The 12,314-nt window shown below is 41.2% G+C and overlaps 1 protein-coding gene across 1 annotated transcript in view; it reads right to left on the minus strand.

The window, feature by feature from the left end:
* Window positions 1-11,810, minus strand: part of LOC107573535 (neoverrucotoxin subunit alpha-like) — a 12,520-nt gene extending 710 nt beyond the window's left edge. The window contains exons 1-3 of the mRNA XM_016259968.1: window positions 11,720-11,810; window positions 1,057-2,775; window positions 251-283 (exon numbers count right to left, since the gene is read on the minus strand). Coding sequence (XP_016115454.1) covers window positions 251-283; window positions 1,057-2,775; window positions 11,720-11,810 — 1,843 coding nt within the window. The remainder of the gene's footprint in view (window positions 1-250; window positions 284-1,056; window positions 2,776-11,719) is intronic.
* Between the last annotated feature and the right edge of the window lie 504 nt (window positions 11,811-12,314).

Here is a 12,314-nt window from a genome sequence, read left to right on the forward strand (position 1 = left end):
AGAGAGTTTGGTGTGTGTGTGTGTGTGTGTGTGTGTGTGTGTGTGTGTGAGAGAGAGAGAGAGAGAGAGTGTGGTGTGTGTGTGTGTGTGTGAGAGAGAGAGAGAGAGAGAGAGAGAGAGAGTGTGGTGTGTGTGTGTGTGTATGCATATGTGTGTGTGTGTGAGAGAGAGAGAGAGTGTGGTGTGTGTGTCATTATTCAAATCATCATTTATATGATTAAAGTTTTTTTCTGTTTTCTTAGTGACTTACAGTGTAGGAAGTCGTTCCTGGTCCAGTTGGTGACTGTGAAATCAATGAACAATCACATTCAGTCAGTAAACAAACACAAACACACACACTCACAGTGCAGTGCGCTTCATTTAATATCTTCAACTATGATTTTGGCTTAAATTATTGATCATAAAGATAAACCATGCTTTAAACAGACTAGCAATATTCTAAATGCTAGCATCATGCTAAGAAAGTGATAGAGAGAGATTTAAAAAAGCACTATATAAATAAAGGTGACTAAAGAGTTGCTAATCATGTTAGCATCATGCTAACTACATACTAGTTGTGTTAATGTGATGCTAACATGTTAATCATGCTTGCTTAATGCTAAATGTGTTAGCAACCACTCAGCAACTTACTAGCAACCACTCAGAACACCCTAGCAACCATCTAGCAACACTGTAACAACCATCCAGAACACTCTAGAAGCCAAAGTCAAAGTCTGAACATTTGCTTCCGCTCTGGAATGGCAGTCCTTCTCTGATGACGTCAGTTTGATGGCTTGGGCAGAATGTGTGTAAACACCCCCCTCCAGCCGTTAGTTCACTGCGAGTGAGAGACAGAGAGGAGGAGCGCCAAAATAAAACCCCGCCCTCTATTCAATATTCCGTTTCTGCTGGAAATACGTCACTACACTGAAACAAAGTCGGCAGCAACTTCCGGTTCACGCAGACTTTAAATACAGTCTCAAACATAATTCTAAATGCTGACTGTTTGAATTCAGCAAATGTTCTGAGGAAATTGGAAAAAGTAAGTATTCATAAAAATTAGCAAATGACACTTACTTGAAGAGAGTGTAGGACTGACAGTATCACTGGCTTCACTCGCTCCCACTTTACCCACTATCCTGTAGCGGATCAGGTACTGCTTTCCAGACACCAGTTCAGTCAGCGTGAAGTCTTCATCAGCTGTGTCTATAGCAAGCCACTGTTCCTCAGCTCCAGAACCTGCTTTCACCTGCTTGTACTCCACTCTGTACTTCACTTTTTCTCCAGTTGGGGACTTCTGCAGTTTCAGGGACACAGTTTGCGCCAGGACATTCTTCACTACTGGTGGGGACGGCTTGGACATGGGCTGGAACTTTGTGTCTGTCAGTTTCCCATTTTCATACAGATAGATGGAGGAGCCTGGAATGGAGGGATTGGAGATGGCAGAAATAATTAATCGGACACTCTTCTCATTTTTATTGGCCTCTGAAAATCTCCTGAAGACGGATAAGTTCTCTCTCATCTTTGCAATGACATCAGGATCTTTGAACCACTTTCTATCAGATATCACAGAAAGCAGGGTTTTGTTTCCATCTAGCTCTTTAAACTTGTCAGATTTGAGAAACTCTGTCAGGGTTGAAAGATATGGGTCTTTATATTTTAGAGATGTGAAGGTCAAGCACAATACTACATCAATATCAGGATGAAGAAGGATGCCGTTGAGCCCGTCTGAATCTTTAATGTTGATCTCATTCAGTGTCTTGCTGTGATTATTCAATAAGTAAAGCTCAGACTTTGCATCATCTAACCATTGGTTAAGTAAGTCAGCATTAAAAGGGGAGCTGCTGTGTATCCTCAGGGTGTCTTCCAGGGATTGTTCCTCCATACCTCCTCCTCGAATGGCAGGCAAGACCCTGGCTAGTGCTTTCTGGAGCACCATCTTGTAAATGCTAAATGAATCCTGAAATGAGCGCAACCTTGCTTTAATGTCACTGAAAACATTTACCTCTGTTCTTCTGGACAGGTCATTGCATGTCCTCTCTACCTCCCTCAGCTCCTCCATCATATCTTCAGTGTTGGAAATCAAACGTGTGCTGATTTCTCTCTCCAACCGAGCTGCTTTTGTATCCAGTAAACTTAGAGGATAGAGCCAGACTTTTATTGGCACTGCATTCTCTGAATTTTTCTTCAGCAGAGTGGGGAGCTTCTTGTACACCTCTAGGGCCTCTATGTACGTGGTGGGATTCTGCTCGAGATGGACATCACCATAAAAGGTGCAGGTGATATTCTCAGCCTTTTTATTATCCGCATCTGTCATTTTTAAAGCTCCTTTTCCCTCGATGGAAAATCCAGGGATCTTCTTGACCATGACATTCAGTTCTCCCTCAATGTCCTGCTTGTTTTCATCTTCTGCAGATGAGCGTTCAAACACCATGAAGGCCTGAGCTCCGTACAGCACAGCCGTGACCACGTGAGTTGCAGTTTTCTGCTCAAACACCTGAGGGTAGGTGATCTGGCCCAGCTGAGTCATAGTGAGTTGATCGAATCTTGAAGTTTCGCTGTAATGCATTGTTACTCTGGACTGTTGGTTGGAGGATTTGGTGTCACGCAGGTATTTGGCAGATCCTCCCACCTCCACCAGCCCCCCCAAAAAGCTGGCCTTCAGGGAAGCACTTACATCTAGAAGACTGGACTTACTAGAGAAGGAGTCAGAGCTACTGAACTTCAAATCTGTCATGAGTTGCGGACGGCTGTCCAAATCTTCCCTAAGTGATTTCTTATCCCAAAGAGTAACACCTGAAATGAGAAATGGTTTTTACAGTTACGTACATACAGTGGACACAATGAACAACTGAAGTAAAAATGCATCCTGTATTTGTAAGACAATTTTAAACTAATATCCGTGTCTCAAATTGGTTATATAAGTACTTTTAGTAAAACCTTTTGTAATAACTTTCATTAATAAGTTATTAACAAAATTATATAATGCTTAACAGATCATTAGTTAATATATAGTCATATAGCTTGTAACCGAGCAGTGTACAGTTACTATGTTTTGTGTGTGTGTGTGTGTAATTCCTAAACGTAGGTATTCCTATAAACGTAGGTAAGTAGTAGAGTAAGATATACCTTTTTGTTTAAGGAACAGCATGGCTTTCTCTCACGTAACCTTATTGCTTAAAGTGTGCATGAAATCAAAATTTACAATATTTATTTTATTAGCACAAATTGCTAGTCCTAAGGTGGACAATTATTCCGTGCAAGTTAATTCACTGAAAAAAGCTGTTTGTCTTGATAATCTTTAATTAGCCTCAATGAGAAATTAAATACGAGGGTTATTAATCTTTATATTAAATGCATCAGTTCAGCAAGAATGTCCGCTGAAAGGGGTTTTGCTAGGTTGTTCATTGGCTTTGAGATTCAGTAGTCTTTCGGAGCAGGGGCAAACTGGGACAAAATTTCAGGCCGGGAAATTTCACACTCATCCAGGCCAACCCATACACCCACAACAAATTCTGAAACACAGACATCCCTCTTTTTTTGTATGGACCTCACATGAAAAAAAGATTTAAATCCTTAGGCTGGGGACATGCAAAATAATTAAAAGTTCTCTCCTGAACTGCACCATCACTTCCATTTTCCTTTTCATTTTCTTTATTTTGCCCTGATATCTCTGTCTCTCACATTACTTTAATACTCGAGATTTAACAAAACTATACTTTCTAAACTGCTTAAAGGTAAAAAATTATTACAATAATATCATTACAATACTGATAAATCCTAATACTGAACATGAATCATATTTGTCGCTTACAAAAATTAACCATGATTTTTATTATATTAAAAGTACAGTAACCATGGTTTTTTTTTTTGGCAAATGGATTACCATTTGTATTTAGCTTTACTACTAATTCTATGGTTAAACAATGGTTAGTGTAGCAAAACCATGGTTAATTTGTGGTTACCATGGTTTAACAATAGTAACCATTGTCTTTGGATTTATAGTAAAACCGTCGTTATTTTTCGCAAGGGCTGTTGTTGTCTGACCTAGCTCCCTCTAAACCTATTATAAAATGATATGATTATTTGTCTGCTAAATTACTACTGTAACTGTACAATAGATTATAATGATGTCCTTTTAGTATACCGTATTTGAGTGATGAGTAATGGGCTGCTACTGCCCAACTTAACTGCTTAACTACAGATGAAACTGATCTGCACTTGAAATCCTGAACAATAGTTTTGCTTCCCCTTAAGGAACTCGAGCTGCGTCGCAAAACACTTTGGGAACGCCCCTGTGTTCCCACACTCTGAAACATGTGTAATCCGTCCGAGGGAATCCTGGGTGACGTCACCGGCGGGGATGACGTAGCGACCAGGAAGTATAAAAGGTATATTTTATAAGGGTACTTATTTTATAAGAGACAGCGGCAGCTTCTGTTGTTCAGTAAGCTCTCTATGTGTGTCACGTCTTATTTATTGTTGTACGTCCTGTTATATTGATCTCTTTATGTCAAAGTCTGGCAAGAAAGAGTCTGACAAGCAGCGTTTCAGGCTGTGTGTGTTCCTCCCTGCTCTCGTTTCATCATGGGTGGGGATACACACAGTTTGTGCGTTGCTTGTCTGGGAGCGGAGCACGTTCAGGGTCAGCTCTCAAGGGAGCTGACAGTCCGCATTGTGTACGTCTTCCAATGCGGATGCTCCGCTCCCGGAGAGCACTCTTTGAGGAGGGTGCTCTTGCCAGCGTTCCCCGCGGTTCGGGTCCCGCCTCTACCGAGGCAGAGCGGCACCTTAAATCGTGGGGATCACAAGTGGATCTGGCAGAAAGAATGGAAATGGGCAATTCCTTTTCTTCTTCTTCTTCCCCTGCCAGACCCAGCGCTCACTCTTTGGGGATGGAGGCACGTTCTGAAATGGTTCCCTCCGCCCCGGGAGAGGGCTCGACGCTCGTATTGTCTTCTTCTGAGGAGGGAGATGACGCGAGCGCCGATCGAGACAAGTCTGTGGACTTGCCACCACAGTCCATCTTGTTTGAGGAGCTGTTGGAGGTAGTGACTAGAACGGTGGCCAAGTTAAATATTTATTGGCCAGCAGAGAAAGAGCAACAGGAGCATCCTAAGAGCAAGCTCAACGAATGCTTCCTGCGGTCAACATCACTGCCTCCACGCCGAGGTCTGCTGTTTTTCCCCGATCTGCACACAGAGTTGTCTAGATCGTGGGATAAGCCATACTCGGCCCGCCTCTTCAGTCCAAATGTTTCACACTATTCAAACGTGGGCTGAATGAGCGCGGTTATGGGAAGATCCCCCGGATTGAGGATACGTCTTCCCTGAAGGCCCCGGTGTTACCCACTCCAGGTTGAAGACTTCAAAGGAGATGAAATTTTCAATAAGAAGGCTTCGGCCAAGAGGTCCTAACGCCCATGGTCCAGGACTTCTGAGGGCAGGCCCCTCTTGGGAAGAGCGGTTCACACCTCATCACACGGTGCCTGTCTCTCCTCAGTGACCTCAGGAGATCGTTCAATTAACTCTGCCATCCTGGTGCTTCAGGGCACAGCGATCTCCAGCGAGTATATCTCTCAGCTTCCGCCCGGAAACGTAGCGGACCTGAGAGGCTCGCTACCTCCAAGGAGGTCTCTAGAACAGCTAGATCGGCTGTCCCCTGCCAGTCCTCCGCTTCAGGGCACCAAGCTAGCAGTTCAAAGCACATCAGAGGCCAGTCTCGAGAGACTGGTTCCCTTAGTACATTACCTGGCAGTGTGGAAGCTTCTGCCAAATGTGTCTCAATGGGTCCTGCACACTGTAGAAAGAGGGTACAAGATTCAGTTCGTGTCCGCCTCTATTCAACGGGGTGTTTCTCACTCTGGTGGGCCCCGAGCAGGCTCTGGTAATGGAACAAGAAGTAGACACTCTCTTGAGGAAGGAGGCCATCGAGGTGGTCCCTCCTCTCGACAGAGAGTCCGGGTTCTACAGCCGTTACTTCATCGTTCCGAAGAAGGATGGGGGGTTGCGTCCAATTCTAGATCTTCGATTGTTAAAACGCTCAGTCATGAGACTCAAGTTCAAAATGCTTACAATCAAGCAAGTCGTGTCTCAAATCAGGTCCGATGCTTAGAAGAAGCTTAGATCTGAAAGAAGCTTACTTCCATTCATCCATCCTTCCTCAACACAGGAAGTTGCTAAGGTTTGCTTTCGGGGGCAAAGCGTACCAATATCGGGTTTTTCCGTTCGGTCTGGCACTCTCACCCCACACTTTCACGAAGTGTGTGGATGCTGCTGTGGCTCCCCTGCGACTCCAGGGCATCCGCATGCTCAATTACATCGACGATTGGTTGATACTAGCTCAATTAGAGCAGATAGCGGTTTGGAATTGAGATGTCATTCTCGCTCACATGAAAAAGTTGGGGTAAAGACTAAACGCAAATAAAAGTGTGCTTTTTCCATTACAGAGGATTACTTATCTGGGCGTGGTGTGGGATTCGACCACGATGCAGGCACGTCTGTCTCCTGCTCGGACCAAGTCAATCCTCACGGCAGTCAAGAGAGTGAGAGAAGGCAAGTCACTCACTTTGAAGCAGTTTCAGAAGTTGTTGGGTCCAATGGCAGCTGCGTCCAACGTGATACCTTTTGGCCTGCTGTGCTTACATGCCTTGGACATGTGGAAGAAACCATGGTTCCTGTCACAAGGCCCCGTGTTGGGGGCTCCATGTCGTCACATAACGCTAACAACGGACGCCTACGTCACGGGCTGGGGAGAGGTCATGAGTGGCCGCTCTGCCCAAGGTCTGTGGGACGGTGGCAGTATTTCAAGAATTGAAACATTTTCTCCTAGACCTGAGAGGCCATCATGTGCTTGTCCTCACAAACAACACATCGGTGGTCTCTTACATCAACTGCCAGGGGGGGTCTGCGCTCGCACCCACTGTACAGGCTGGCGCTCCAATTCCTTCTGTGGGCCCAGGGGAAACTGCTCTTCCTGAGGGCAGTGCACATCCCTGGGCACCTCAATCAGGGAGCAAGACTTCCTGTTGAGACAGGGGCTGAGGTCTGGAGAATGGAAACTCCACACCGAGGTGATGGAGCAGATTTGGAAGATGTTTGGTCGAGCCCAGGTGGACATGTTTGCGTCTTGAGAGACCTCACAATGTCCCATCTGGTTCTCTCTGATTTGGCCGAGGCTTCGTCTGCACCCCGAGAAGAGAGAGTTTGCCAGGACAGGGTTCGTCTCTTGTTAGTAGCCCCGTACTGGCCATGGCCCATGGTTTGTGGACCTGGGGCCCGTTCTTCGTACGTCGCTAACTCCGTTAGCTGGATTTGATTGTTGACGATTTGGCATGATCTTGGATTGTTTGATTGCTTGGATAAAATTAATTTAAAGATAATATAATAATGTTGTGTAGTCTTTAATACTATAGACAGTATACCAGTTTTATGCACTGAAAGATCTATTCGTCATAAAATAATTACTTCATAATGGTATTATAGTCTTACACACAGATAATGTAGAGTCGTGTATTAATTTGAGTGGTGACAGCTATTATGGGAGTGGCTTGATGGAGCGCAGGAAATGCAGATCTTGAATCTAACATGATCTTGAACCTTATGAAACTTTAATTAATGCTGTCACATAACAAATCTTTTCAAATATAAAATAAAATTTGAAATATGAATTGCTAATTACTACATTGAAATAAAAAAAGTAAAACCTGTACAAATATTAGAAATCGTAAATATAAATAATTGGGAATCATGTAAAAAATTTAAATATAATGAAAACATTTCATTTATTATAACATTTATGTAGTTTTGTTTGCTTGCCTGTGTCCTTATAAAGGTCCAGAAATTTGTCAAAATTTTTGTGACTTTTTTAATGATATATTTTCATTACGTTGCTGTCTTGCCGCCAGCCAATCACTGCATTGCTGATCGTGGTTTCGAGTATCGATACATAACCCCTTTTATACTAACCCATGAACACGCAATTATCTCAGATAACTCAATGCAGCCATACTAATCATCAACAGCAGGTGCGTTTAGCCAGATCCTGATTAGCGCGATGATATCATCTTGAATGTGACATTTCATCTCGATGTAATAAGCGACGTACGAAGAACGGGCCCCAGGTAGCCCTACTAGAAGACTGGTGGACATGTTTGCATCTCGAGAGACCTCACAATGTCCCCTCTGGTTCTCTCTGACTCATCCAGCTCCACTGGGGCTGGATGCCATGGTACATACTTGGCCGAGGCTTCGTCTGTACGCTTTCCCCCTGATTGCTCTACCTACAGGCCCTGTCAGTGGCCCCATCATGTCTCAAGTTTGCGCCTGGTAAGGCCGGGGTATGTCCCAAAAGGTGCCCTCTTTCGTTCCACGGCCAGTTGTTCTACCGGCATTCTGTCCTCCTCCCTTTCGTGACCCTGACCAGGAAAAGCTTAATTGTATGCAAGCACTGGACACATACGTCCACAGAGCTGCCCTGTGGAGAAAGTCGGACCAATTATTGGTGTGCTATGGTCCTTATAAGAAGGGTCTTCCTGCTAACAAGCAGACCCTCAGCAGGTGGATAGTGGATGCTGTAACTACTGCATACGAGTCTTCTGGTCTCCCATCACCACTGGGGGTCAGGGTTCATTCTACTAGAGGTATGGTGGCCTCCAAGGCCTTCTCATCTGGTGTAATGCTGTGGGATGGTCCACCCCTCTGACCTTCATCAGGTTCTCTGCTCCACCAGTCCGCGCCTGGTTTGGAGTGATGTCTTGGGGACATCATTGTGTGTTGGCTGGCGAATGGTGTGGAATCAGTATGCTGGTTGAAGTTTTGAGGCGGGCACAGACGAGGTTGGACTCGGAGACAGCTTTATCGCAAAACTTCTCAGAACACGAAACTCTCAACAGAAAAGAAACTAAAGTAAAAGAAAGAAAGAGGAAAAATGTGATGAGACTAGATGGCTTTCCTCCTTATGATGGAAGAGGAGCATCTGGCATGCAAGCCAGAGCATGCTCAAAGAGCGGTAAATACCTTAAGGAAAAAAGCAACAGCAAAAAGGCACAAAGCTAAAATCAGTGGCAAAAAGTGAAATTTGTTGATGTCATGATTTTTTTAACTTGGCTGTTGGACGATTCCCAAATGGTGTCTTGACCAGATAGACACTGTCTTAGCTCTGGGTGTGACTACATTTCTTCTCCCAATACATAAATCAACATGTTATCTTATTAGTCACAAGGTCCGAATTTTCCCACTTTTGCAGAGTATAATTTAGGCAACGGTTTCTATAACAAGAATTGATTCATAGAAAAGTTTCAAGTAGAACTTTTCAAACACACATTCTAAATACAAATATACCCTTAAGCTATTCAATAGTTATTAAAAGGATGAGGGATTAGAACATGATAGTCAAATGTGTGTGTTACATACACGATATGGAGTAGGGGTGTGCAATATGATGATTTGTGATCATGGACAATTAAAATGTCTCCACGATCTGTTTTTGAAGAAATATCATTGTATCGTGCTACAGTGCACACGACATTCACTTCAAATGTTAACTCTGCGGTAGAGTTACACTCACAGGACACTGCACTTATTCACAATCATAGAAGTAAATTATCTGCATGTGCTTTAAAGCCTTGCTGGTTAAACATTCCATTCTCGTACTGTTCTGATGTGCGCTTTTTCTGAGCGCGTACACTTAAAGCGTGCATACACTAAAAAGCCTGTCAAACAGCGCCTGATTACTGTGCTAAGTTATCTTTTGCATCTGATTGCACTAATGCTGTCAAAACACACAGGGTTTACATATAAACATAGTTGGTTATGTTTAAAGTGAAAGTAAACAGTTGAGTAAACAGTGCCTGTACATTAGATGCGTGCAAAAGCAACAGTACTAAACATGCTGCCAATTGTCATTAAAGGGATAGTTTACCCCAAAATTTAATTTCTGTCATTTACTCGCTCACATATTGTCCCAAAACTATATTCATTTCTTTCTTGAGCTGAACACAAAATCATATATTTTGAAGATTATAGTGACTTTGATAGTAGGGGGAAAAAATACTATGAAAGTCAGTGGGGACCAGCAACTGTTTGGTTACCCACATTCTTCATAATAACTTTCATGTTCAACAGAAGAAAGAAACTCATTTAGGTTTAAAACAACTTGAGGGTGAATAAATTAATAAATTTTTGGGTGAACTATCCCTTTAATGACAATTGGCAACATGTTTAGTACTGTTGCCTTTGCACGCATCTAATATACAGGCACGCATCCTGAATGTTGAAGTCTGTATGTGACTCAAGTATGCTCAATTGCAAAATATTGTCACAAATATTGAAGGATTATATCAACCCAGTTAAAAGATTTACAAGGTGTTTATGAAAATGTTAGCAATAAAATTGCAAAGGTCATTAAACGTCATGAAACCTAAACTAGTTAATGATTTAGTTCAAAACTAAGTCACCTCTTAAAAGCAATCTATTTATTATTTCCCTTCACTCGAAACCAAATAACTGATTTCATGTTGCATCGCTGCATCAGTAGAAAGATGATTACAATGATATAAATAAAGTTCCAAGTGCCCAACCAATAGGGTTGACAGGAGGACCCGGTGGTTAACCATATCAAAAGCAGCGGACAGATCCTGTAAGATAAGTAATGAAGATTTGGAAGTCTTAGGGCTTCAACAACTGAGAGCAAGGCAGTCAAAAAAAGGAAACAAAAGAAAAAGAAAAAGAAACTTCACAATTCAAGCTTTATTGAGCATTGGTGTCAACTATCCCTTTGCGCCACCTGGTGATGATTTCGAGAACGAGTTTTACATGTGACTGGGTTTTGTTTAACGCGGTGGTAATAGGCATTTTGATTGACTACCTACTGTAGTTAGACTTGCTTCAGACTTATGGTACCAGAATCCTGGACAGATTTATGACGTTCTCTTGTTATCCTGGGCCTTTTTGTGGACTTTGGCTCTTTTTGTTGTTTCAACACTGTTCTGATCAAATCTTGTCTGATTCGCTTTGATATCCTACAAATTGGACCAAATTATTGTTGTAAATCTTAAGTGGTAAATGGAAAATAAGCTAATGTGCATTTTAAAAATCTCAACAATTCGAATAACAAGTTAGCCTATATACAGTTGTTTATGGAGCAGATGAAATGCCTATGATGTATCATTTTGACTCTATAAATAAAAAAAATAAAAAATGAATGCTGAAATGAGACTTATCAATTTATAAAAGTTTTTTTTTTGTCAAAACATTTGAAAACCGTTTTTTTAATTTAGTTTAAAATTCATTGTTTTTTTATATACTTATAATTTATTTACCTAAAATCTCAGGGGGTACTTCAAGAAAATAATTTAGGCCTAAAGGGGTTTGGCTGACAAAATTTTTTTGAAACCGCTACATTAGATGACATATAAATCTTTTTCATAAGCTTGAGCTATTAATTAGTGTACAACATCTGTAAAATCATTTGCAGATTTTTATAAAATGCATAATCATTTATGAATTAAAAGTATAATAATATTTGTAAGCATTTTAATTTACATGTGCTACATAATGATGAACAAGTCCTTAGTTCATTATCTCATACCTGTAGGTATTTGAATATAGATTAACTAATGAGCTGTTAAGCATTATGATGTTCAATTAATATCATTATTAATGAAAAGTATTATAAAATATTTCCATACTTTTTTGTGGATTCACAATTCACAACTTATTTTTTTAAGTAGGTAAAGCACCTGGGATGAAGGAATCCTTGCGGCAGTCATACAGCATGCCAGGAAACAGAGGTCTTCCTAGAGCTGCCAGTTCAATGGGTTCTGATGCCATGTCTGTAGTGGGAGAAACCCAGCAAGAACAATATAATAATAATTATATCATCATTTAATAATTTTATTATTCTAAAATTCTTGTTAAAAACTTGTTAGATTTTAACTACCTTTTTAGAAAACTTGACTAACAAGTATACAAAAAATATGATTATTAGTTCACACAGTGTTTCACAAAGCTCACAAAATGGTGTCCAATGTAATCTAATTTTGTTTAAAAATCCAACTAAAACAAAGACATAACTTCCTTCACTGAATGCATTAACTCTATCCAGTTAAAGATTTCTACATGACATTTGCATCTGATTAGTCTTAAGCTATTTTCTTTTTAAATTAGGAAAATTTTAGTTACTTTAATAACAGGCTATTTTTAGACATAATACTTAATTATATACATAATATTAATGAAAACATTAGTGGTGTAATTGTACCTCAGTTTTGAAGTCACAGTTTCATACATTTTTGGTACAGCAGGGGCAGAAAACATACAATTGTTTTTTTGTTT

The sequence above is a fragment of the Sinocyclocheilus grahami genome, unplaced genomic scaffold, assembly GCF_001515645.1.
Source record: "Sinocyclocheilus grahami isolate Dianchi unplaced genomic scaffold, SAMN03320097.WGS_v1.1 scaffold1970.1, whole genome shotgun sequence".
Classification (NCBI taxonomy): Eukaryota; Metazoa; Chordata; class Actinopteri; order Cypriniformes; family Cyprinidae; genus Sinocyclocheilus; species Sinocyclocheilus grahami.